At 56.8% G+C, this 25,222-nt stretch overlaps 1 protein-coding gene and 1 long non-coding RNA gene across 4 annotated transcripts in view; both read right to left on the bottom strand.

The window, feature by feature from the left end:
• MEGF6 (multiple EGF like domains 6) overlaps nucleotides 1–15,858 on the bottom strand; it is a 95,261-nt gene extending 79,403 nt beyond the window's left edge. The window contains exons 1-3 of one of the 2 annotated variants that reach the window (XM_084787237.1): nucleotides 15,480–15,858; nucleotides 10,170–10,304; nucleotides 5,066–5,175 (exon numbers count right to left, since the gene is read on the bottom strand). In XM_084787237.1, coding sequence (XP_084643363.1) covers nucleotides 5,066–5,175; nucleotides 10,170–10,304; nucleotides 15,480–15,598 — 364 coding nt within the window. In that variant the 5' untranslated portion in view covers nucleotides 15,599–15,858. The remainder of the gene's footprint in view (nucleotides 1–5,065; nucleotides 5,176–10,169; nucleotides 10,305–15,479) is intronic. The other variant, XM_084787238.1, reaches the window with a different exon arrangement.
• Nucleotides 15,859–17,999: 2,141 nt separating this feature from the next.
• Nucleotides 18,000–25,216, bottom strand: LOC311598997. Of its 2 annotated transcripts, XR_014779748.1 has the most exons (4): nucleotides 24,905–25,216; nucleotides 24,009–24,236; nucleotides 21,226–21,699; nucleotides 18,000–21,125 (listed from the first exon to the last, which is right to left on the bottom strand). It is a non-coding gene; the product is annotated as an uncharacterized lncRNA (long non-coding RNA). The 2 variants fall into 2 exon arrangements; XR_014779749.1 differs by lacking the exon at nucleotides 18,000–21,125 and having other exon boundaries at nucleotides 21,134–21,699.
• Nucleotides 25,217–25,222: the final 6 nt, after the last annotated feature.

Below are 25,222 nucleotides of genomic sequence, written 5' to 3'. Positions count from 1 at the left end.
CATACATAGGCCACCTTCACACACACACACACACACACACACACACACACAGGTCACCTTCCCACACACACACACAGGTCACCTTCTCACACACACACAGGTCACCTTCTCACACACACACACAGGTCACCTTCTCACACACACAGAGGTCACCTTCTCACACACACACAGGTCACCTTCTCACACACACACAGGTCACCTTCTCACACACACACAGGTCACCTTCTCACACACACACACAGGTCACCTTCCCACACACACAGAGGTCACCTTCTCACACACACACAGGTCACCTTCTCACACACACACACAGGTCACCTTCTCACACACACACACAGGTCACCTTCCCACACACACAGAGGTCACCTTCTCACACACACACAGGTCACCTTCCCCCCCACACACACAGGTCACAGGTCACCTTCTCACACAGGTGCCATGGACCTGGGCAGGGCTTTCTCCAACCTCCAGCTCCACCTCTATCTGCCTCCCTCCTGGTCTGCCTCCCACCCTCCCAGTAGGCCATGTGCCCCACCCCATACTTCCTGTTTCATGGCAACTGTGGAGTGGAGTGCCCACACTGCTACATATAAACACGCACTGGGGCACTGCGCTGTCTTGACATGGCCCTTGTCTGCAGTCTGGGATACACTGTAATAGTCTACCTTGGGATCCTACAAAGAGCTCAGGGCCTGGAGGTATCGCTCAGTCAGTGCTGTGCTTGCCTGGCACGCAAGGTTTGACCCTTAATACCACATAAACCAGGCATGGTGGTGCACGTCTGTGATCTCTATAGTTTAGCGGGGGGTGGGGGTGGGGGGGTCCGGGGGAGGATCAGAAGTTCAAGGCCATCCTCAGCTGCACAGTGAGACTCAGGCCATGCTTGGACATACCAGACTGTCTTCAAATGAGAGGGGGGAGGGGAGAGGGAGAGTTGGCACACGCCTTTAATCCCAGCACTCATGAGGCAGAGACAGGAGGATCGCTGTGAGTTCAAGGCTCACCTGGTCTACATGGTGAATTCCAGGCCATCCAAGGGTACAGATTGAGATGATGTCTCAGACAGAGACAGAGAGGGAGGGAGGGAGGAAGGAAGGAAGGGAGGAAGCTGACTGGCTTTCTTACAGAGGTCACATGTAAGAGACCTTATACAGTGTGGACACTCCCCAAGCTGAGCCCAGCCATCACCCACAGTGGCAGTGGGATCCTCCACAAGCTGGAGTTCGTCCCCGCAGGTCTCTTAGGGCCTGGATGCAGCAGGGCGGCTGTTGCTAAGGCCGAGCACCTCGCTGGCTGTGTACACACTCCCCTCCTTCAGTGGGAGAGGGAGAGGCCCCACACAGCCCTGAGCAGTCTGTCACCTAACTGGGATAAGAGTGGAATTCAGAGAAACAGGAAGCAGAAGGTGGAACAGCAGAAAGAGGTCACAGGGCCTGGTAATTGGCCCTGACAGGCCCCCCCCCCCAGCACTTTTTCTTTCTGGTTCCCTCCCAGCCACAATCCCATAAACTAGGAGAAGTCACAGCCCGATTAGCGGCTTCCTGCCATTCTTTGGCCTCCATCACTCCATCACCCCTACACAAACACCCTGAGGCTCAGCGAGCCCCCTCAGGCTGACACGATCCTCAACAGTTTCCAGGTCACACGGAGCAAGGAAACTTCACAATGGCTGGGGAGGGGCTGGAGCTAGAGCCAGGGCGCTGCCCTTCCCTGTGGAGGGAGCTAGAGGCGATGAAGGTATGGGGAGGCATATACCGCAGCCCTTGAGAGAAATGAGCATCCATCTCTCTCTCTCTCTGTCTGTCTGCCTGTCTGTCTGTCTGTCTCTCTCTCTCTCCTCTGCAAGAGGGTCTCTGATCCCACCCTGTTCTCTGTGTTCCTAACTGGCATGCTGACTGGGCGGGAACCGTTGCCAGTTGCTCACGGTCACACGTGACCACAGGAAGGGAGATCAGCTAACAGCGCAGGCTCTAAGAGGGGCCTGAGACTTCCACTCTGAGGCAGAAGCCGCCTCCGCCTGCACCTGCCCCGGTCTCTCACTTGCAACCGTGGGAAGCACACAGCAAACCTTTCCAGGGTGCCTAGCCCATAGGACAGAGGAATGCAGAGCCAGGTGGCTGGCTGTGATGGGGGCCTCTGCAAGCACCTCAGCTCCACAACCCACACAGAGAAGGGAGGAGCTGCCCTCAGCTGCTAAGCGGCTACTCCCCAGACTCCATCCCTAGAGGTCGCAGCTTGGCACAGACGCACATGAACCCTCAGGAAAGTGTGTGCTGTCGCCCCCAGTGCTAGCAGGTAGGCCAAGCAGACACCCCGCTTGAGCGCCTCCTGTGTCATCATCCAGCAGCCTCTATGAGAAGTCACACCCACGGTTCCTTCCGAGATGGGCGTTGTCACACTCGTATCACTAGCGCAAGCCAAGGCCTTGGGGGACGACACACCACAGGTCATGGATGGGGAGGGCACTAAGCCAGGGCTTCTAGCCGCAGCCGCTGCCTGGCTCACACAAGGTAGGTATCCAACTCATTAGTAGCCATTTGTCCCACATTCCTGCCTGGGTCAGGCCGGGGTCACAGTACCACTCCCATAAAACCAAGAGAAGCCCCAGGACCTGCCTGGCACAATACCTAGACAAATAGGGTCTTGGAGGAGCTGGCACGGTGATCACGAGGCTGTGCATCACCTCATAATGCCAGCTCAGGAATGACAGCTTTGACGGGGTAACACAAGCTTGATGTGGGGCAGACACCATGAATTAAAAAAAAAAAACCCTGCCCTGCCAACCAGCCACCCCGGGGATGCTCCAACTCCGTTATCCGGCCCCAACTCTGCCCAACATTTGCATCTGCTTCCTCTCGGCCTCCTCGCCAGGCCATGGGCTCCCCAAAGCTGGCGCTGCCCCTCTCAGGTCTCCCCCCACACCCCCACCCCAAGCACCAACACTGAGTAGCTTGGAGAAACTAAGAAAGGAGTCTGTGGCCACCAGGAAGTATGCTGGGTCTCCAGCCCCTGGGGGGCGGGGAAGGACAGGGACACAGGCCCAGGTTCACACCTAGGCCAGCCCCTCAAGGATGGGAACCAGACTGTGATAAACAAGGAAGGCCGAGCATCCAGAGACAGAGATGCTGGGGTGCAGGCTCTGCTGGGACCGTTAAACAAACAAGGTCAGACAGGGGAAGAAACAACTAAGGAATCCCAGGCTCTGGGTGGAGATCGTGAGGGTGGCTCACAGGCCGTGTGACAGCCAGAAACCCCACTGCGTCCGCTAGCTGGCCAGGGAGGCTCCCACAGGGACCACAGCCTCTCCAGTGTGCTGAGTGACCCTGCTCCCTTACCCGCTTCTGCCACAGGCCGGGAGTTAAAAGCCACCTGAGCATTCTAAGGTTCCACATGCGGGTGACAGCCCGCCATCTCACTCATACAGACAAGCGGAGCTCACAGAGCAGGCCGCGTGTTCCCATCAGCAAGCCTGGGGACAGAAAAGTGGTCACGGCCATACTCACGGCACTGCTGCAGACCCACCCTGTCATGAAGACCTCGCTGCCCACAAAAGCCAGCACTTAGGCCCTGACTCCACTACACAGCAAGAAGATAGCCAGACCTTAATGCTGGGTCAAGCCTGTCTTGGCTTGCCTCTGCCCACCCTCACCCCGGGGTGTTCACCAGACCCCAGCACATGACTCAGAGGAGCCATGGTAGCTATAGGCTGCCCTGTTCTCCATCCCCACCCCACCATCCTGCCCAGAGCATCCTGGCAAGAAGCTATACATTAACCCTGTGCCCCCAGTAGCAGCAGCCCCAGAGCCCCACTTGCCTGCTACCCAGCTGGGCTCTATGCTTCTCAGCCCATTATTAGCACCTCCTCTGGCAGGCCCAGGGAACCCCAACCTCAGAGCAGAAAGCCAGGGCCCTTGACTTTGATGCCTGTGCCCCATTATAAGCCACAGGAAGCAGGGGACCCAGCAGACAGCCACAGAGAGAAGGGAGACACTGGTGTCAGGACAGAACACCCCAACCTGAGGTAGTGCTGGCCAGCGGCCCAATCTTGTCACCTCCAGGAGTGCTGGCCTCCTGTCCTCTTCCCTCTGCTCCCTTCCGGAGACTGACTCATTTCCCTCCTGGAAAAAAAAAATGAGCAGCACCCCTTCTCTCTTCCCTATTTCTCACTAGAGTTCACCTCAGGACAAGCAACTAAGTCTAACGGTAGAGACACACAGGAGCCGGAGCCCACCATGCTTAACCTTCAGTGGGGAGTGTGACTTCCAGCCACCCCAGTGACTTTAAGGATGACCTCTCCAGAGGAACACCACTCTTGCCTGCTTCCCACATCCTGTTCCCACATCCACCTGCCAGCCACCTGTTCCCACGTCCACCTGCCAGCCACCTGTTCCCACGTCCACCTGCCAGCCACCTGTTCCCACATCCACCTGCCAGCCACCTGTTCCCACGTCCACCTGCCAGCCACCTGTTCCCCACGTCTACCTGCCAGTCACCTGTTCCCACATCAACCTGCCAGCCACCTGTTCCCACATCCACCTGCCAGCCACCTGTTCCCACATCCACCTGCCAGCCACCTGTTCCCACGTCCACCTGCCAGCCACCTGTTCCCACATCCACCTGCCAGCCACCTGTTCCCACATTCATTGCCAGCCACCTGTCCCCCACGTCCATTGCCAGCCACCTGTTCCCACGTCCACTGCCAGCTGCCCATCCTATACCTGCAGGCCACATCTTCTCCTACCACTGCCACAGCCATGTTCCATACCCAGGAGCCAGTCCCTTTGTCTCTAATGGCCGGATGCTCAGGGTCGCCTTCCTTCCTCCAGTGCCAGCACCAAGCTAGCTTTGCCTCCCACAGTTCTACCAGACTAAACTGGGAATCCATTGCCCCTTCAGCCTGAATGCTACTCCAACAGTCTTGGGCAGAGCCAACTGTGGTGCTGGAGAGCCCTGGGCATCACTTGTGTGGCCGAGGGCCGGGGCTAGGAGGAGTACAGAGGGCATGGGCCAGGCAGACGCTCCCCATCACACATGCCTCTGTTCAGAGTCAGCCGGGGACACTCACCTGAGAGGCAGCCTTCCTGGCCAGGCATCTGGCTCCAGCCGGGACAGCACCTGAACACAGTGTGGGCCTCTGTGGCATATACCTGCCGGTAGCTCATATAGTACACGGTCCTGGAACAGAAGAGACAGGGTGTGCTGATCATGATGGGGCCAGCACTTGGACTCTCAGAGCACCCCAGAGATAAATGCTTGCCAATGCGAGGTGAACAAGCCTGGGGAGCCAGTACCCCATATACCAGCGCCTGGCTCCTTCTGTCTCCCAAAGTACCCGGCTTCTTCACAGGGTGGCTCTTCTAGCCCACAGGACTCCCGGAGGCTGCATCCTTCCCGCCCTAGCCTGCCGTAGAATCCCTCCCTGGCTCTAGCGATGACCGGTGGGTCGGACGGTAGCTCATGCTGGCCCCTGGCTCCGCCCAGTCCGCTTTTGTCTGTCACTTCTCATACTAAGTCTAAGCACCGTCTCCCCCACATCCATGCCTGCCTGTAACGGGACTAAAATCTGTTTAACCTGTAATCGGTCCAGATGAGGATACACTGAGGTACAGCAAATGGGATCCTCCTGAGAATACAACAAGGAGATGGGGCTGCTGGTGACACCTCAAGACTAGACATGACAGGACAGCCAGTAACACCACAGCTGGCGCTGGGACAGGCGCTCCCTCAGAACCTCACCCCTATACTGTTTCTGCACAGACTCTTTCCAATTTAAGACGCTGGTTTGTCATTCCTTTGTATTTTGTGCATGGGGTGCACATATATGTGTCACGTATACATGGAGGCAAGGTGCCTTCCTCAGTCCTATTTTTTTGAAGCAGTCTCTCACCGACCCTGTGTCTCACCAGTTGGCCAGCCTGGCTGGCCAGATATCCACCTGCCTTTTCCTCCTCAGCACTGGGTTACAGGTGTGCCATGTTATATCTAGCCTAGCATTTTTTTATGTGGGTTCTGGGGATGTGAACTCAAGCTTTTATGGTTGTATGACAAACACTTTATCAACTGAGCTGTCTCCCCAGACCCCTACAGAGCTGTTTTTAGGTCTCCTGGTTTGTCACCCATTTGTCACAACACCTCTGGGAAATGAACACAAACTCACCGCTCGGTGCACGCCTCTGGGCCCTATGACTCTGACGTCTCTATGTTTGTAGAGACAGCCTGCAAAGGAGGCACGGGCTAAGGGGCTGGAGGGAAAGACAGGAAGCAGGAAGAACAGGTAAAGGGAAGGTGGTGACTGCAGATGGCAGGGTAAACAGCCACCGAAGCTCAGCCGACAGCCACAAGGTCAAGGGCCCTCAAGGCCCTGGGAATGAACGCTCAGGTGGCCCAGGCTGTGTCTCCAGGTGATAAACCAAGCTATGCTTTCCTGGGAAGCCATGTGGCCCTGGGCTCTGCCCAGTAAACAAGGCTGCGGCCACTTCCCGGAAGCATGTGTTCCTGCACAGACTGCACACACAAACTCTAGGAGAGCCTCACAAACACCACCTTGGCAGGACATGAAACCAGCCACAGCGTGAACAATATTTGGCAGCGACAGAGCGCTAGAGCCTGGACATCGTAAATATTTATCCCCTTCCCTGGGCTGTAGACAGGGCTGGGCTACGTGCGGCTCCCCCTGGACACTCCTCCACAAGGCCCCTGAAGGAAAAGATTCTTGGAGAGGCCGGGGAAGCCATAAGAACCGGGCCTAGCTTGACTTCAGATAGTAGCAGCTCACATGGGCTCTGAGCTGTAGGGCTGGAGGATGCTGGGGCCACATCAGAACTGAGGTTGCTATGGCCACGTCAGAGTGGAGGCTGTAGCACTCATGAGTCTGGGCTTTCCAAGAGGGGCACAGGCCCCATGATTTGAATGTCAACCATCTTCCATCCCTTCTTACCTCCTCCTTTTCTCTGAGTGACCCCTCCCTTGTCCCTCAAAGGACTGCTTTACAAAGCCTAAAGAGTTCTCAGCCTGATGACTCGGCTGGCTGGCTGACCCGTCAGGAAAGACTCTCACAATGAGACCCTTGGACTCCCTCTGGCCTCACAGGAGTTAGCACAACCTCACCTGTTGCTGATGAGGCTGCACACCAACACCAAGAGCTCATTACCGGGGCTGGAGAGATGGTTCACTGGTTAAGAGCATTGGCTACTCTTCCAGAGCACCCGAGTTCAATTTCCAGCACCCACAGGGCAGCTCACAACTGTCTGCAACTACAGTTCCAGATCTGACACCCTCGTACAGATACGCATGCAGACAAAACACCAATGCACATCAAATAAAAATGTAAGAATAAAGAAAGAGCACATTACCCAGAGACAAAATATGGTGGCAGGAGACTCCACCCAGGTCAACACAGATGGGGAGGCTGAGACCAGAACAAGTTCTCGACCTAGCCAAGCACTCTCAGACTGAGAGCTGGGATCCTAAGGGCATCCTGGGAAGTCTGCCTGGCTGGCCACACCAGAGCTGGAGAAGAGGGTCCCCCCCCCAAAAAAAAAACAAAGCAAAAACCTAGGGGCAAGGAAATGGCGTAGTGGGTGAGAGAACACTTAACACTGTGGAAGCTACGGAACATAAGTTTGAACCCACAACATCCGTGTAAGAAGCTGGGCATGGCTACACACATGTGGAAGCCCAGCACTGGGGGAGGGGGTTGAGCCAAGGAGCTCACTGGTCAGCCGGCCTGGCCAGACAGTGAGTTCCAGCTCGGTAAGAGAATCCAAAGAATGAATAAAAGACAGAAAGAGGGACCCTCTGGTCGTATCATGGTCAGGGCCTAACATCACACTGTGAAGAGACGTCCCTCAGGGCTTGGGCACCACCTGAGCCCACTGCTGACCCCACAGGTGACTCCCACCACACTTGCCTGAGCTACAGGCTCAGCCTGCTGTAGAGCCAGCAAGGCTGACAGTGGCACCCACGAGCGAGCCCTGTCTCAGAGGTCACTGTGCCCCACCTCTTGCAGTTAGATTAACCGTGAGACGTTTTCTGCCCTCACTTCCATATTAAACACCTGTACCGCACAGGCCAGGCTCAGACATTGTCCCAGTGTGGAAGGCAGACAAGGCCCGAGGGCTCTGGGTGGAGACTGGAACACAGTGGGAAAGAAGCAGTGTCACCCTGGGTCAGGTGCTCCCGAGGAGGGAGCGTGGTCACTTCAGCGGGACGAGTTGGGCCACCACAGCTGGGCAGTTGCCGGGAGAACTTTCTAGTGCTTGGGGAAGACGGCAAGAAAGACTTCAAGGCCTTAAGCAAGCGCGCCTGTGTCTGCTGTACACCGGCAGCTGAGATGAGCCTGGCTGGTGTGCGTGGGGCCACCCATCCTTCACAGGCACCGAGGAGGATGGCTCAGGTTCACTCAGAGTAGGATGGGTGAAGGAGGAAAACAGGCCGGTGTCCAGCAAAAAGGACGGCCTCAACCACAGGGGGCAGCTGCTCATCCACGGAGCTTTGGTTCCCCGCCCTCCTAGAACCTAGAACCCAAAATGCCACATGGGAACCCCACCTCCAACTGGGGCTGAACTTCTGTGTCTCAGGCCAGAGGGTGGGTGAGGGGTACCCGATTTCTTCTGCTAGGAAGCATGATGGGGGGATCCCAGAACCTGGGCACAAGGGTGTCTTGAGATACCCAGAGAGCCCCGACTCAGCACTGTGCCAAGCACGCCATCCTCTATAGCCAATCACCAATGCTCTGCCCCTCCCCCACCCCCCAGCCAGGGACGCGTGGCCCTCCCAGAGAGTGGGACAGCATGCCAGGAGGCAGGAGGTCATCGGTCCCTTGGGAAACCCTGCCACATCGACAGGTGACAACCTCGAGTGCCACAGAATCTCCAGCCTCAGGGCCCCAGTGGCTTCCAGAACCAGCCATGGACAGGGAAACACAGCTTAGAGGACCAAACCCTGCTTCCATCTGCACCCACGACCGTGTGAAGGTAAGGCTGGAAGGAAAGGTACAAAATGCTGACCTCTGAGAATGGGAGATTTCTCCTTCCCCTCCGGGCCCCTCGGTCTCCTGACCTGCAGCCCCCTCACTCTAAGGGGAGGGGCTGTGCTGTGCTCTGCAGGCCTGAGCAGCACGCCCCATCCAGGTCAGCTGCTGTAGCCCCCTCACCCCTCAGCACCTACCACCTCCAGACATGACCTCTGTTGTCCAGGGTGAGGCAACAACAGTCCCTGAGAGCCACTGGTCCTCACTGTACTCTTTCCAACTCTATCCTACACAAGCCCTAACAGACAGCAAACACTAAATGCTGAGACAGCCCCCGGAGCTAGGTAGGTGAGACACAGCAGGCCCAGGTAACCCTTTGCCTCCTCAGACACACACCTCCACATAGCTAGGGCTGCAGCCAACTCTACCACTTCCTTCTCCCCCCAACCCCCACAGCGTCTCCACTACTGCCCCCGCTGCCCAGCTCCCACTCAGGTAGGCCCTGCAGAGGAGAGCTACGCAAACGCACTCCTTAAGTTTGATTTTTAAATAAAACATTGAGCAATAAGTTATTCACAGGCTTGGGCACTAAGCCCTGGGTGGGTGGGGGGGGGGGTCAGGTGGCAACAACCTCCAGCTGGGACCTCAGCTGGCTGAGGAGGAAGTCCACTTTCTGGCCAATCAGCACTCCTCCCCACCCCACCCCACCCCACCCCACCCCCCGCAGGGTCCCACCACTGCCAGGGCTCCCCCACCTCAACAAGGTTCCACCAACGCCTGGGCTCCCCCACCCCAACAAGGTCCCACCACTGCCAGGGCTCCCCACCCCCATCCCACAGGGTCCCACCACCGCCAGGGCTCCCCCACCCCAACAAGGTCCCACCACCACTAGGGCTCCCCCACCCCAACAAGGTCCCACCACTGCCAGGGCTTCCCCACCCCAACAAGGTCCCACCACTGCTAGGGCACCCCTACTCCTACCCCACAGGGTCCCACCACTGCCAGGGCGCCCCCCCACCCCCATAAGTGATCCGCAGCAGGCCTGCTGGAGTGTGAGGGTAAGAGACCATGTCCTCAGTGAGGGGCCTCAGATGGAACCAAGGTGGTGCCTCAGTCCTAGCTGCCGGACCCTAAAGGTCACTCCTGCCGCTTTTCGCTGAGAACCGGTCCCCGTTAGGTAAGGATCTCTGCCACGTACCTGCGCTCTTGGCCAACGCACCACGCCTGCTGCCCACAGCCTGACCTCCACACGGGCACCACACGGCTGAAGGCTTGCACACAGGGCTGGCGGTGGCCCACCAGAGTCAGCTTCTGCTCTGCGCACACGTGGGGCCTGGAAAAGAGGACAGTGGCATGCAGGAGCTGGCTGGCCCCAGTCATCCCTCTACACCTACACGACCCCACGGCTAGGCCACGGCACACTGCCCACCCACCATCCACTCTGGACCCCCGGGGCATCTTCCACCGGGATCTGTGCTGCCCGAGGCACTGCCCCTAAGAATCTCCAAGGAGCTCCGAGCAGAGGGGATCTGCAGGCCTTGTTGAGGCTCAACCTGGTCCTCAAGTCCCAGGCCTCAGAACAATGTTCTTTCCACACCATCCCTCACACCTGCTACCTCAGCACATCCTGGCATCCGCAGACTCTATAGGGGTATGGGGACATGACCCAGTAGAGTGGGGACAAGTAGGAATTAGTAAGTAGAAAACCCAAGAATCTGACCACTATCCAGCTGATTCCTGTTGTGTCTCTGCCCCCCCCCCCCATTCAGCCCGGAAGCCGCTCTAGGGGAGCACAGAGCGTCAACGGTGGGCAGCCTAGGACAGCCAGCCTCGGGGCCCACCAAGAGGAGAAAAGGCTCTGGACTGTGAAAGAGGAGCAGCCTGCGGATGTTCAGCAGGTAACGGACAGGAAGCTCAGGCCTGTGCCCCTGAGGGACCAGGGGATACAAAGGCTAGTTGTGGGACAGAAGACGAGACCCCAAGCCTTGGGAAGCAGGTGAGTCACCCACAGGGAACATTCAGCCTGCACGGCCAGGCTCTGAGCTCACCCCCTAGCAGAGGGCAACCAGAACACTCACACACACACCACAATGGCTTTCCAATCTGGTGGGTACGAGACTCCCCCTCTCTCCTCTGGGCACAGAGTAAGCAGGGGCCACCCATCCCTCCCATGCTAGCTGAGGTCCCCGGCTCCACCAGGGAACACCAGGGGACACAGATGCATCCCTGGCTTTGCCCCTGACCTCTCCCTCCACCCCATAGCCAGGAGGCACTCCTCCCTACAGCCCCCCTGACTGCTGGGTACTGTCCAAAGCTCAGCACTTAAGAGACCCAGACCACCCCAAGCAGCAGCAGCAGCTCTGGCCGCAGACCAGCCAGCCACCCCCAGACGGATGTTCTGACCCAGAGGCCTTTATTTTTGTTGCCTTGTTCCCTGGCTCTGCTGGGTGGAAGGAAGCCACCTCCTCCTCAGGGAAGCGCACGGACCACCTGCAGACAAGATGAAAGGGGCTCCCAGCCTGTAGCAGGGTCTGCACCTGCCCAGCAAGAAACCATGTCATCTAAACCCTAGCTTTTTTGGGGGGGGCGGGGTTTGAGACAGGGTCTCTATGTATTAGCCTTGGCTTTGTAGACCAGGCTGGCCTCGAACTCACAGCGATCCACCTGCCTCTGCCTCCCAAGTGCAGGGATTAAAGGTGTGTGCGCCCGGCCTAAACCCTAGCTTTCTATTAGTCACAGTGTAGCCAAGACAGAGTTGGCACCACAGCAGTTGTAGGCTCACCACTGCCTTAGTAAGACCTGCTGCAGGGCAGTCCCACTGCACCTTCCCCGGTCTCCCAAATTTCCTACCCAGGACAGACTCCAGCCATAACAAGTCTGAGGTGAGCGTAGGGCAAGGACTCGCAGGTCCCAGGACAGAGCAGCAGCGGGAACTGCAGTATGCTGTGAACCCCACATGAGCGCTGCAACTGTGGACTCATTCTCCATGGCCAGATGGAACCCCAGACAGGGCTGAGCAGCAACTAAGCTCCAGGACCAGATGGGAAGGTTTTTGCCACCTCACAGAGGCAATCCCCCAGGGAGAGACCACCACTTCCTACTTCTCCTCCACCCCTCCCCCATGCAGATACCAGGCACCTTCTAGACATCACCCCATGGGGTGCCCCTTTCACCACCTGAAAGAAGGTGACACTGAGCCCCTGGGTTGTCTTAAGATCACATGCTAACTGGACATGGGGCCTGAACCAGAGACTCCTCGCCTCTTCTGCTGAGAGTCTGTGCCCCTCGGATGGCTAGCTAGGCATGCTGGGCCCAGACTTCCTATTGTGGGCCGAGGATCCCAGGCTGAGAATGCAGGGACAAGGCCAGGGCAGGGGTCTGCACAGGAGCAGAAGTCCCCACACAGGGAAAGCCTTCCTCAGCCTCAGCCTTCCCTGGCCTTGTGGCCTCCACTCCGCTGTGTACCCATAGGAGACTACTCTCCATGGGACCCTTGAACATACACAAATTCCTTTGAGTATGCACGCACACACACACACACACATACACACACACACACACACACACACACACACACACACACACACACACACACCTCTGCCCTCTGGCTAGTGGCCCCTGTAGCTGACTGGAGGGCCAACAGAAGGTGGGGCCTAGGAGAAGGGACACTGGGCTTCTGTCTCCTCACTCACTTAGAGCCCCTCCTTCCACTGTGGTCACGCAGCAGCCCCTCACCCTCTCTGGTCCCCTGTCCCTGCTCTGCACCCCTCTGAGGCCTGGTATTAGGACCACAGTGACAGGCAGAGAATGTCACTGGCCCCAACCATGTGAGGATGATCCGCAGGAAGCTACATGAACAGGAGACCAACGCAGAGGCCTAAAGCTCTTACAAGGGCCGGCAGGGTGGTTAACTGACATGAGGAGGGGTTGAGGAGGCACACGCTGCACCCAGTGCCTCTCCTAGGGAGCGTACCCGAGGGTGCATGGTGGAGGACGGGAAGGGAAGCTGAGGGACCCGGCAAACACTCAAGTGCCCCACCAGGTCAAAGGCCTCTTTCTGTCCCTTGCAGGTGGATCCAGCTTCCCACCAGGGCAGGAAAGGCAAAGCCCAAACCACAAGGTGGACCCGGTGTCGTCAGAGGGAGGGGACTTCAGCCCAGCACAAGGCCATCATGCACGCAGTCCCACACGTGCAGTCCCTCACGCGTGCAGTCCTTCCCCTGCTCTGCCACCACCACAGGTGTGCATGAACTCCGTGGCACAGCCTCAGCCAGAGCTGGTTGGAGCCTCAGCACGTGGGCCACCCCTCCCTCCTCAGTGGGGCTGCAGAAGTCCGAGCAGCCATGCCAACCCTACCTGCCCAGCAGCCATCCCACCCTGGTGAGCAGGCGAAGCTGAAAAGTCACTTAGGGGCAAAGACAAGTAGGTAGCCAGAGTCGATCCCCCAAATCTGAGCTCCCTCAGTCTACAGTAGCCACGGAACCTCCCGCACTGCCCCGCAGATTCGTGAATGTCTACAGAGCCCCTGGGCTGGGAGGCAGAGCTGCCTTACCCCTGGGACCCACAGAGGCCATGGCCTGCACACCACTATGAAAATTCAGCAGCTATCGGTCAGGGAAACTGGCCAAAGAGGCGTGGCAGCTGTGCCAGGCCCTGCCAGCTCACCAGAAAACGCCTGGGGAGGAAAAGGCAGCAGACAGAGAGGGTCAGCCAGGAAGGAGTACTTTCTAGGCATCTGGCTGCCTTCCCAGCAACCCTCCCGTGCTCCTCTGAGTTTCTGGGAGCTAAGAGCAAGCCTGCGAGGTCACCTGTGGAGGAAGCTGGTCCTCATGGCTTCCACTTGCTTGCCTGTTCATCCAATTAAGCAGCTCCTTCTATAGGGCCCAGAGATTTAGCTCCACTGGTCTGGCCCAGTTAGCTGGGACCCACGCACAGATTCCACCCCGCCCCCCCAACCCTCCACCCCCTCCAAGAGATGCAGGTTATGGGAAGCCAGGCAGGACTTTTGGCCAACCTAGAAACTCAGGGCCACCCACCAGATGGACAATCTGAGAACTGGGATACAGAGAAGGGACAGGAAGTTGGCCCACAGGCCCCAGAGGTGCAGCCCCCACTGCAGGAAGAAGGGGAGGTGGGCCCCAGAAAATGCATCCAGTAGGAAGAGGGCAGGCTCTCCTGTGATCCATTCCCAGCTAGTTCCAACGCCTTTCAAAAGCTTCCTGGACCCAGGGGTGGGGGCGGGGTGGGGGGGGTGATGCTGGTACTCCATCTCAGGGAGACCAACAGGAGCCCTGCACAGGTGGCAACGCTTAAGGGCCACCAACAGTTTCCACGTGTGCCGCTTGTACCCGTCCACCTGAACTTCAGGAAGCGGTGTCTGCAGCCCCTCCAGTCCACCATGCTAGCTGCCACAATCATGCTGGAGCTGCCCTTGGGCAGACGTCACCGTTTAAGAGGCAGCAGAAGACAGAGACACAGGTTGCTTCCACTCTCGGGTGAGAGCCGCCCCCCACTCCCCAAGACTCAGACCCAGCTCTCCTTTGTAATGGCCACAAAGACCGAAAAAGCAAGACCCAGGGTAGAGGTCCTGAGGGCACCTGTCCCAGTAGGAAGCTTGGCCTCTCATTTCCCCAAGGAGTCACGGCTCTGTCCTTAAGGCCAGGTCCATGGTGGATCCATCAGTGCCAGCCATGAACAGGAGCAGCGAGTCCCTTCTGCGGCCGATTTGACAGAGAAACCCCAACTCTCGCCCGAAGGGTCCTGCGTCCACTCCCCACGCCGCCCCTGCAGCCTTGCCAAGTTGGCAAGGCCCCACCTTGCATCCTGCAGGGAAGCGCCGCCGGGCGGGGCGCGGGGGGGGTGGTGGGGAGGCCTCTTATCCGTGCACCTCGTCCACTCGGGTCTCACTTCACACCAGTTTTCCTTTGAGGCCAACAGAGGGATCGTTTTGCAGTTTAAGAGAGACCGCTACCCGGCCTGTTGGGGAATCATCTTTCAAAATTAAATCCGTCGCCGCCGGCTCTCTGACCCTTCTCTTCCTGCCCAGTCTAGTACTGAATTCCTCCTCCCGCGGCCCAGGAGCACACGTGTTTAACACACAAACCAGTTCTGGCAGGCCCCTCTGGGCACCCCCGCCCCTGCGCAGGCCCCCCAGACCCCAGGAGACCAGCTTGGGGAGGAAGTGGGACTAGGCTGTTTCCTCTCGGCCGCCTCCGAGCCGGCTCCGCGGCTGGACCCTGCGCCGCAGGGGCTCGGATTCCTCACCTCTCCAAAGTTTGGCATCTGCCTAAGCCTGCAGGACCCTCACTGCAGAGGCGGAGCCGGGAGGCCAGGGGCCCTGCGGCTGACTCGAAGACCCCAAATTCAACCCAGGACCCCGGGTCCTAGACCATCATTCGCCCCCCTCCCTCAGTTTATGGCAAAGAGCCCCATTGTTCTGAGACCCCAGGGACAAAGCCCCGAGCTCCGTCCGGGTCAGCGTCGCCGCCCCGGGCCTCGCGCTACTCACATGCTGGGCTGCAGCGGGCGCGCGGGGCGCAGCAGGGAGGCTGCACGCACGGCGGGGAGCAGCAGCAGCGCCAGGGCCACCGTGCGCCAAGCGGTCCGCACCTCCACCCCGACAAGCATCGTGCGCGCGGTCGCGCTCCCACTCAGTCCTCTCTGCGCTCTCCGACTCACAGGCGGCCCTTGCAGCCAGGAGACCCCGTCTTCACCCGCGCCATGCTCGGGAGGACAGCGGAGCACCGCAACCGAGCTGCGCCAGGTGTAGGGGGCCGAGGTCCCTGCAGGTGCGGGTAGTGCAGCTGCCCGGAGTTCCGAGACCTTGGCGTTTCGCACCGCTCCTTCGTGTGGCCAGACACTTGCGGGGAGTGATGGAGAGCGAACTCGAAGCGGGACGCCCCAGACGTCAGGCCCGCCCGCCGTACGCCCCCCGCCCCCAACCCGGACCCCAGCCCCATCCCGCCCCTGACTCCCGCCCCTTTTCGGCCCCACCCCCAGCCCAGGCCACGCCCGTTCCGCCTTCGGCCCCGCCCAGACCGTCCCAATAAGGAGAGCCCGCTTCCAGCCCCTCCTCCTTAGCTCCGAGTCCTGCCAGGAGGACTAAGCTCGCTTCCACGTACCCCACTTCCAGCGTCACTTGCGCAGCCTCTTGGCGTTCCCTGCGCACCTCCAGCCGAGAATCCCAGATCTGATCCCATCCAAGTGACCAATCCTGTCGGGTCTGAGCGTCACACACCTCGCAAACACAGCCCTATCCTGACCCGGGACCCCTGCGAACGCAGCCTCGAAGTCTCCTCCCCATGGATTCACCTTCCCTTGGCCCCGCATTCGCGCCCAGCCAACCCTGCCCCAGAAGCAGGGAGGTATTGGGGAGCCAGAAGGGTACCTCCTCTGGGTACTGACAGGATAGGTAACAAACACGCCACCCTCTGGGCGTTCGTATTCCTCGTTTGGTGCTGGGGGCTTTGGGATGACAGCATGGGTGGAGTGAGCAGTAGGTCCCACCAGGCACCGCATAGTGGTGTTGAAGGGGAGGCCAACACCCCCCACCCCGCCCCCGCTCCAGGGGCATTTGTCTTTTAAGCCTGGTTTTGGTCTGCTGTGACTTTCTTCAAGGTTAGGACCAGACTGTCATGGTGTCTCTGAGGCCGGGACTTAACCACTCAGAAGAGCTGTTTGTGAAGCGGACCTGGGAGAGTCCCACAAGCGCACAGTAGGAAACCTCACTAGTTGCCCATAGTTGTAAGAGGATCAGGTCCTTGCTTGTCCTGCTGAAGAGGTGTGCCTGCCTTCACGTGAGGGGTAGCCAGCAGCCTGCCCTCTTTTGAAGGCCTCCTCCCCGACCCCAGTCCCTGAGGACCGAGGTGGGTGTTCCCAAGGAAACGAGATTTTGCTAATTTTACAAAGGTACGTGACCTCCTGCATGAATTTCCAGGCCTCTTCAACTTAAAGATTTTCCTGGACCAAAATTTTATTGACTTCAGGCTTTTCTCTCTGGCCAACAGCCTGACCAGACACTGACTTTCTCTGCTACTCGGAGAGTCCTGGCAGGTGTCAGGTGGTCAAGCAGACAGGAATCCTGGTGGTTAGGCTAAGGCAGGGCAGATGTGTCCTCTCCCAGATGTAAGCATGGGCAGCATGGGCGGGGGTGGGGAGGGAGTTGGGGGGGTCTGTCCACTATCCCCAGACAGGGTCCCTGTTCCCGGTCAGGTGTAGGCAGGTGAATCCTGGAGCCCACGTCTCCAAGCAAAGCTCAACACATAGACCGATGTTGAGCCGAGTGTGGTGGCACACACCTTTTATCCCAGTGCTCAGGGAGGCAGAGGCAGGCGGATCGCTGTGAGTTCGAGGCCAGCCTGGTCTACAAAGCTAGTCCAGGACAACCAAGGCTACACAGAGAAACCCTGTCTTGAAAAACCATAAAAAAAATTTTTTTTAATACCATAGACTGCTCTTGGCTGGAGCCTTTCCCCAGCCCCAGAGGCCCCTTCCCAGTCCAGTCTGGCTCCTGTGAGCATCAGGTTGCCTAATGGGTGTCTAATTCCCAACACAACGTGGAGCAAAGAGGACACTTAGAGTCTGTCATTGGGTAGAGTGCGTGCCTAGCTCGCATGGTGTCCTGGGGCCAATTTCCAGCCCCACACAGATGTGCCCTGGGGAGGTAGAGACAGGAAGAGCAGAAGTTCAAGGCCATCCTCAGTTACATAGCAAGTTCAATGCCATCCTGGGCTGCTCGCGACCTTATCCCAAACACACATACACACACACATACACACAGAGACACATACACACAGTCAGACACACATATACACACAGAGACACAGAGACACACACACACATACACACAGAGACACATACACAGAGTCTCACAGACACACACACACATACACACAGAGACACATGCACACAGAGACACACATACACACACACACAGAGGCACATACACAGTCACACAGACACACACACATACACACAGAGACATAGACACACACACATATACACACAGAGACACATACACAGTCACACAGACACACACACATACACACAGAGACACATACAGAGACACAGACACACACACATATACACACAGAGACACACACACACATACACACAGAGACATACACACAGACACACACACACATACACACAGAGACACATACACAGAGTCACACAGACACACACACATACACACAGAGACACACACACATACACAGACACATACACACAGAGTCACACAGACACACACACACATACACACAGAGACACATACACACACACACACAAACCCCACAAAACTAGAAATCAAACTGCACAGGTGTGTTTAATGCACTTTTATAACTAACAACAAGAAAGTTTTCTTTTGTGGCTACTAAATTAAACACAACACGTATTCTTCAAAAGTTAGCTACCTTGCTGCCTTTTCATGGTAAAGTGACAGAGCTTGTAGGACGTAACCATTTCACACTGTGTCATGGGCTGGAGTGACAGTTACAACATGGTTAACGAAGCAGCCTTGCTCCGTGAGTTATGTGCTCAGCGTGTCTCTCCATCGCTCAGAAGTAAGGCACATGCGAGGGGAAGAGGCGCATCAGCTCCGGGCTGATACTGCCCTTACATAAACGTGTGTGTGAAAAATAAGTAAGCACCTCGCTCAGAAAAGACGCTGTTTGTTCTGTTGTTGGATCTGCTGTGTGTATTTCTCGTGTGTAGAGTCCGTCACAGTGTCTGCTGTTAAGAGTGAGAATGACTGGCTAGCTGGTCACCTGGCCGCCCACCTGGCTGCCCACCTGGCCGCCCACCTGGCTGCCCACCTGGCCGCCCACCTGGCCGCCCACCTGGCCGCCCCTAATGCCATATTCTTTCCTAGCTCAACACAAGCAGGACATGCTTCTGAGGACTTCCGGTGACTGCACGCAGGATTGCGGCACCATTTTCCCTTGCTTGCTGGATTGAGGCAGAGCAAGACCTGGCCACTGAGACTCATGGTAGCTGGGTCATGGCTTTACACGGCTGTACAGCTGGGTCTGTGGAGTTCGCTGCTTGGGTTTCCCTGCAAATAGTAATGTTAATTCTTTTGTTTGTTTGTTTGGTTGGTTTGGTTTGTTTGGGTTTTTCAAGACAGAGGTTCGCTGTGTAGTCCTGGCTGTCCTGGACTCACTTTGTAGACCAGGCTAGCCTCGAACTCAGAGCGATCCACCTGCCTCTGCCTCCCGAGTGCTGGGATCACAGGCGTGCGCCATCACGCCTGGCTATATTGTTAATTATTTTTCTTATTTTTTTTGGATTTATTAAGTTATTGGATGTACTGCATGTGCCACGGTACACGTGTGTGGGTCAGAGGACAATGTGTGTCACAGGGATTAAACCCAGGCCACCAGGCTTGGCCACAGTCGCCTTTACCTGCTGAGCCATCTTGTTGGCCCTACAATGGTAATTCTTGGTCATTCTTCCAAATTAATATGGAGATTAGTCTATCCAGTTCCTGTCAAGTTGTATTGGAATTTAGCTGCCTTAAACATGTTGTTCACTTAAGGACTTCAGGCTATCTGCAAGTAGCTGGACTGGCGGCACAGCGCCCCCTTGTGGGCACTGAGCGTCTTGCTGAACACAGTACTAAGTCCCATGTCACATTCCACCAGACTGGTCTTGAATTTATTAATCCACTTGCTTAGCTTATGCCTCCTGAATGCTAGGATCAAAGGTATGCACCACTATACCTGACCTACATATACTTACTTATTTATTTAATCCTTGAGCTTTCAAGGAGTGTGTGGCACTCCCTCCCAGGCCAGAACCCACAGCACAAACCTCCTAGGATCTTAGGTTCTCAGCCTACTGTGCTACACGTCAGAGTCAGAACTCTATGGCTTCAGGTCCAGTTTTGACTCCTGGAGAACAACTGCTCTCATTTTTCTAAAAAGTACTGTTTGTTTTTGTTTTTTTCCTCTCACTAGCCTTGGCTGTCCTGGAACTCCCTGTGTAGACCAGGCTAGCCCTAAACTCACAGAGCTCTGTCTGTTCCTGCCAGCTGCTCAGATTAAAGGCCTCCACGCCGCTGTGCGCTGAGGAGACAATGTTTTTCATTGTTGTTGTCTTGGTCTCTGCTGGAAATCATTAAAATAGTCTTTGGCTCAAGGAAAAATAATGTGGGGAGGAAGAAGACTCAGACCACAGTGCTAATTTCCAAAGCAAACTGCTCCCTCCCTCCCCAGAACCATGCAGGGCGGGGGGGGGGGGTGCGGGGGAGGAGGGCTGATGTATCAGGCCGGAGCTGGGAGAGAGAGAAAGAGAGCTCCCGCCAGACACAGACCCAGAGCATCCCCAGCAGCCACAGAGACAGAAGCTCTGAGCTAAAGGTCAAGAAAGCAAGCTATTGTTTTCTTTACATTTTCATGGCTAACTCTTCTAACAGGTGGGAGGTCAACCTAACTGACACCAAAGGTTGTGCCCACACCCACACACGGTGGAGCCTGCCTGAGACCCGTGGAGGGGGCTGGGGAGAAGGCTCGGGAAGTTGAGGCTGGTCTGGGCAACAGCAAAAACAAGCAAACACCTAGGGTACCTTCAGGTACCCAGATGCAGCCTGCTGACCATAGTCACCTATTTCCACAAATAACATCATCGTTAGTGACAACCAAAATTCAGCAACAGTCAGAAAACACACACCCGAGGCCCCGCCCAAATGCCCAACAACCCATTTAGGAGCCAGTGGCTCACCTCTTGCAACACCCATTTCTAAAACTGTTGTGAGAGAGAGAGAGACCAAAATGAAAATGCCTCTTTTGCGACTCACATGGGCTGTGGCCCTGCATGGGGTTAGCAGCAAGGGCCCAGGCTGGACCCTGTGGCTAGCCAGCTGCCTGGCCTGCACTAGTCACTCTTTTCTCTGCGCCTGTGCGGCCCTGAGCGTGTTATGGAGAGGAGACAAGCTCCCTGGAAGCTGGCTCCCGCTGGGCCACTGAGCATCCAGCCCGGCCAGCGTCCTCGAGCACACGGGCACTGTCTTCACAACAGCTCCTACTGCTGTGATAGAGCATCATGGTCCAAAGCAACTTGGAGAGGAAAAGGGTTTCTTTCCTCCTGTAACCCTTGGGTCCCACTCCATCACTGAGGGAGGTCAGGGCAGGAAGGCAAGGCAGGCTGAAGGCAGCGGCTGAAACAGAGGCCACAGAGAAATGCCGTTAGCAGGGTTGCTCCACCTGCCCGAGGGTGGCACCACCCACGGCCAGGAAGGACCCTCCCACATCACGCACCGATCAAGAAAATATTGCACAAGTTTGCCCTCCGGCCTCTTGTGGGGGCCGTTTTCTCTACCGAGGTTTCCTTTTCCCAGATGCCTGATAGAAACAAGAGACAAAACATCCACAGTCCAGGAACGACACAGCTGCTGGACAAGGGCCTGGCCTGGCCCATTGCAGGCCCTCACTCATCACCTCATCTTTACCCTTCCCCAAGGAGGCGGCAGCTGGCAGGCTGCAGGAAGGTGCAGGATGGTGAGGGTGTCGGATGGGCAGCAAGCCATCACTGCAAGCAGGAATGACATCCAGTTACACACCCGGCTGAGGCGCTGCGGAGATGGCCTGTCTGGGTTGAGTAGCTTCCCCAGGAAAGTCCATGTCCTCATCCCCACGTGCCTCGGTGGCGCCTGCCTTGGAAACAGGGTCCTTGATGAAGGTACTGAGGGCGGGGTGTCAGATTAGATCACCCCAGAAGATCTGAACAGGTTCCTATAGGAGAACAGAGGTGACGGGGGGGTGGGGTGGGCAGAGAGGACACATCAGGGAGGTGACTGGGCAGATCTGGCTAGGTTGGTAGGGACTTTGGAGTCACCAAAGCTGGAAAGAGGTCTGCGTGTCTCCACTCCAGGTTTCTGGGGTGTAGGGTCCTATGCAGTGCACGTCTGTGGGTTTAGCCAACAGCCTGGGGTCACTTGTACAAGAGAAGCAGAAAGCCTGCACAAACTGTCCACTGGGCAGACAGCGGATGTCTCACTTGAAAGAGACAGGTGCCCACAGAGAGGCCCCTAGCTGCCTGCCCTAGGGCAGAAAGCCCCCCCTCCCCCCATCCTCTACAAGGCCAGCTCTGGGACAGTAGAGCTTCCTTCTGAGGCCACACGGGGGACACAGAGGTCTACTAGTAGACGCACCTCGCATGTACAGCCTGGGCATGCCTTAGGACTCTCAGCCCTTGTCTGCCTCGCCCGCCTGTCAGAAGCAGAGAAGGTGCCTCAGATCCTTCAGGGTCTCAGTGGGGAGCTGAGGCTGTAGCTCAGTCGTTAGAGTACTTGCCTATCACACACAAAGACCCGAGTTCAGTCCCCAGCCCCACATAAGACCTGGATAAATATAAACAAACACCTTCCGGCCCAGATTCTTCCCACTCCCACTTTCCGGAGAGATTCCTTCTGAGGCCACACGGGAGCCGAGAGGCCTACTAGTGGCCACACCTTGCGTAAGAAGGTCAGGCCTCCTCACTTGCCCAGGTGGCTATTGGAGCTCTGGTGGGTTCCAGAGAGACCCGCCTGGACTTAGTGGGACATGGAGCAAAGTCACCCTCCTGTGGCACGGCAACTGTTGAAAAATTACTATAAAAACAGTTTGCAAGGGCCACCCAGGCTTGTAGCCAGGCTGATTTCCCATCAGGCCACACAGTCTGGAGCTGGCATCTTTATGTCATGGCCCTGCGCCACAACATAAGTTGTTAGGAGCTGGTTTCTCCCTCCCCCCCCCCCCCCCCTCTCTCTCTCTCTCTCTCTCTCTCATATGCATGTGTGCACTCTCGTGTGTGTGTGTGTGTGTGTGTGTGAGTGTGTGTGTGTGTGTATTTAACTTTTTTTTTTGAGACAGGGTTTCTCTGTGTAGCCTTAGCTGTCCTGGACTCACACTGTAGGCCAGGCTGGCCTCAAACTCACAGAGATCCACCCAGAGTGCTAGGATTACAGGCCTGCAGCACCATACTTGGCTCTTAACTCATGTTTTAAAACATGTGTATGTGTGTGCATGCCACAAAGACTGTACGGAGGTCAGAGACAGTTTATTCATATGAGTTACTTCTCCCGTTGCACCACATGGGACCCAGGAATTGAACTGAGGTCATCAGGTCTGGCAGCAAGGCTGAGCCCTCTCTCTAGCCTGGGAACTGAGTTGTCAAAGTCACCTCTGCCTCTGTCATGCATACTCTAAGTGGATGACTAGGGGCAGAGCTTGTGGCAGAGGGGAGATCTGAGACGAACCCCGTGCACAGCCCAGCACAGGGCAGCTGGCTCTGGAAGGACCACACACCATAACCCTCAATGTATGGGGGAGCTGGTGCCGGCTCCTGGGGGACCCCCAAGATGCTCAGAGAACCCACCCAAGGAGCCTCAGAGGTGTCAGAGGTGGGGTTCAGTCTTAGAGTGAGGCATGGCAAGTGGCAGAGCGCTGGCCTTGAGCACGTGTGAGGCCTGGATCCACTCGCCTTATCGTGGGGTGTAAGGGGGTGGGGGATAATGGGAGAACATATTGATTTTGCAAAATGCTAAGTTACAGCATTAGGAAGATGATAATCTACTTCTTTTTTGTTTGTCTGTTTGTTTTTGTTTTTCGAGATAGGGTTTCTCTGTGTAGCCTTGGATGTCCTGGGCTAGCTTTGTAGACCAGGCTGGCTTTGAACTCAAAGCAATCCACCTGCCTCTGCCTCCCGAGTGCTGGGATTGAAGGTGTTCACCACCACCGCCCGGCTGAGAATCTATTCTTTATAGCCGAGGTTCTGAGTCTTCTGCAGGAAGATAATGGCTCCACCTAAGGCTTTAACACCCCTTGCCTGCCAAGCTGTGAAGCTGTGACCTCCCCGGGAGCCGAGTGTGTGTCGTTGCGCCATCTGCTGCCCACTTTGGGAACAGCCTCCTGAAAGTCCTTGGAAACGGCAATACCATATCCCCCAGTAAGAGTGTCACCCCCTGCTCCTTGCCCCCAACCCTGACGTGTGGTAGAGATCATTTAAATGCCATGCTTCGCCGCTCGCACCTGCGTGAGCCCACGGTTACCAGCTGAATTACCCCTAGAGATACACTCAAGCCCCAACCAGTATCGCAGATGGTTATCAGCGAAGGAAAACAGTCTTTGAGAGTGATCAGGTCAAAAAGAGGCTGTTAGGGTGGTGGGCCTGTGCCAATATGTCAGGAACCCTTACAAACCAGAAGGGGAAGATGACTTTGTGCAGTCAGCCGACAGGGAGAGGCAGCCACGGGTTAAGGGATACCAAGAACGGCTGGCAACACCAGGAGCTGGGGAGGCAAAGGAAGACGTGTGCTCTCAGGTGTTAGAAGGACGGACACACACACACACACACACACACACACACACACACACACACACACACACACACACACACAGGCTCTGGCCACCTGGTCTCAGCAGCCTCACTGCATTTGCTTCTGTTGCTTCCGGCAAGCCAGTTTGTGCTCTGCCCTCGCGGCCCCACAGGAGATATAATGGTCTTTATTCAGTGGGAATACTGGAGACTCCAGGTAGTGAAAGTGAGACAGATTTTTTTTAACTTCTCCAGAAGCCAGGTTTCTGAGTGGACAAAAGACAAAAATGGCCAGTGTGCAGATCTGTCATGCCGAGAAGCCATGGTTTCGGCAGTCCCCAGCCCTTATCCCCACAGGCTGGTGCAGAGCGTTGCTGGCTCTCCCACTTTTCCGGTACGAACTGAACTCCACCCCAAACTCCCCATCCACGACATGGGCTTTGTCTAGGAGACCGACTTTCCAACCTTAACTCGTACTGAGGATGCCTAGACAAGCGCATCCAAGCTGCTTGCCCCCTCTGCTTGGGACAGGTACAGAGCTCTAAATGCCTCGTACATACAAAACGGGCCATGATTATTTCTCTCTTACACGGAAGCACCCACAACCCTCAGATGCCCACACCTCCCCAGTGCGCCGCACACCTCCGTCTAGCGCCACCTCCGAAGCGCACCGTAACCGGGGCGATGAAGGGCACAGAGCCAATGCGAGGACACAGGCGCCGCCCCTCACGGGGCCCCGCCTTCCACGCGAGTCACGTACCGTCCCTTTTCCTGTCCGCAAACAGGAACCTGCAACTTGCACTTTTTCCCTAGCCTTTCCTGTGGAGTAAACAGGAAGTGGCTGCGCGCGTGGCGGCTGCTTCCGGTCCTGGGAGTGGCAGCCGTGACTATGAGCAGGCTAGAGCCAATCGCAAGGTGTGACATGCGGAGCCGGAGGCGGGGCCTGCGTGATGCAGCCAA

The sequence above is a fragment of the Acomys minous genome (genome assembly GCF_964271855.1).
Source record: "Acomys minous genome assembly, chromosome: 6".
NCBI classification, from domain to species: domain Eukaryota; kingdom Metazoa; phylum Chordata; class Mammalia; order Rodentia; family Muridae; genus Acomys; species Acomys minous.
This window is presented reverse-complemented; position numbering and strand designations above follow the sequence as displayed.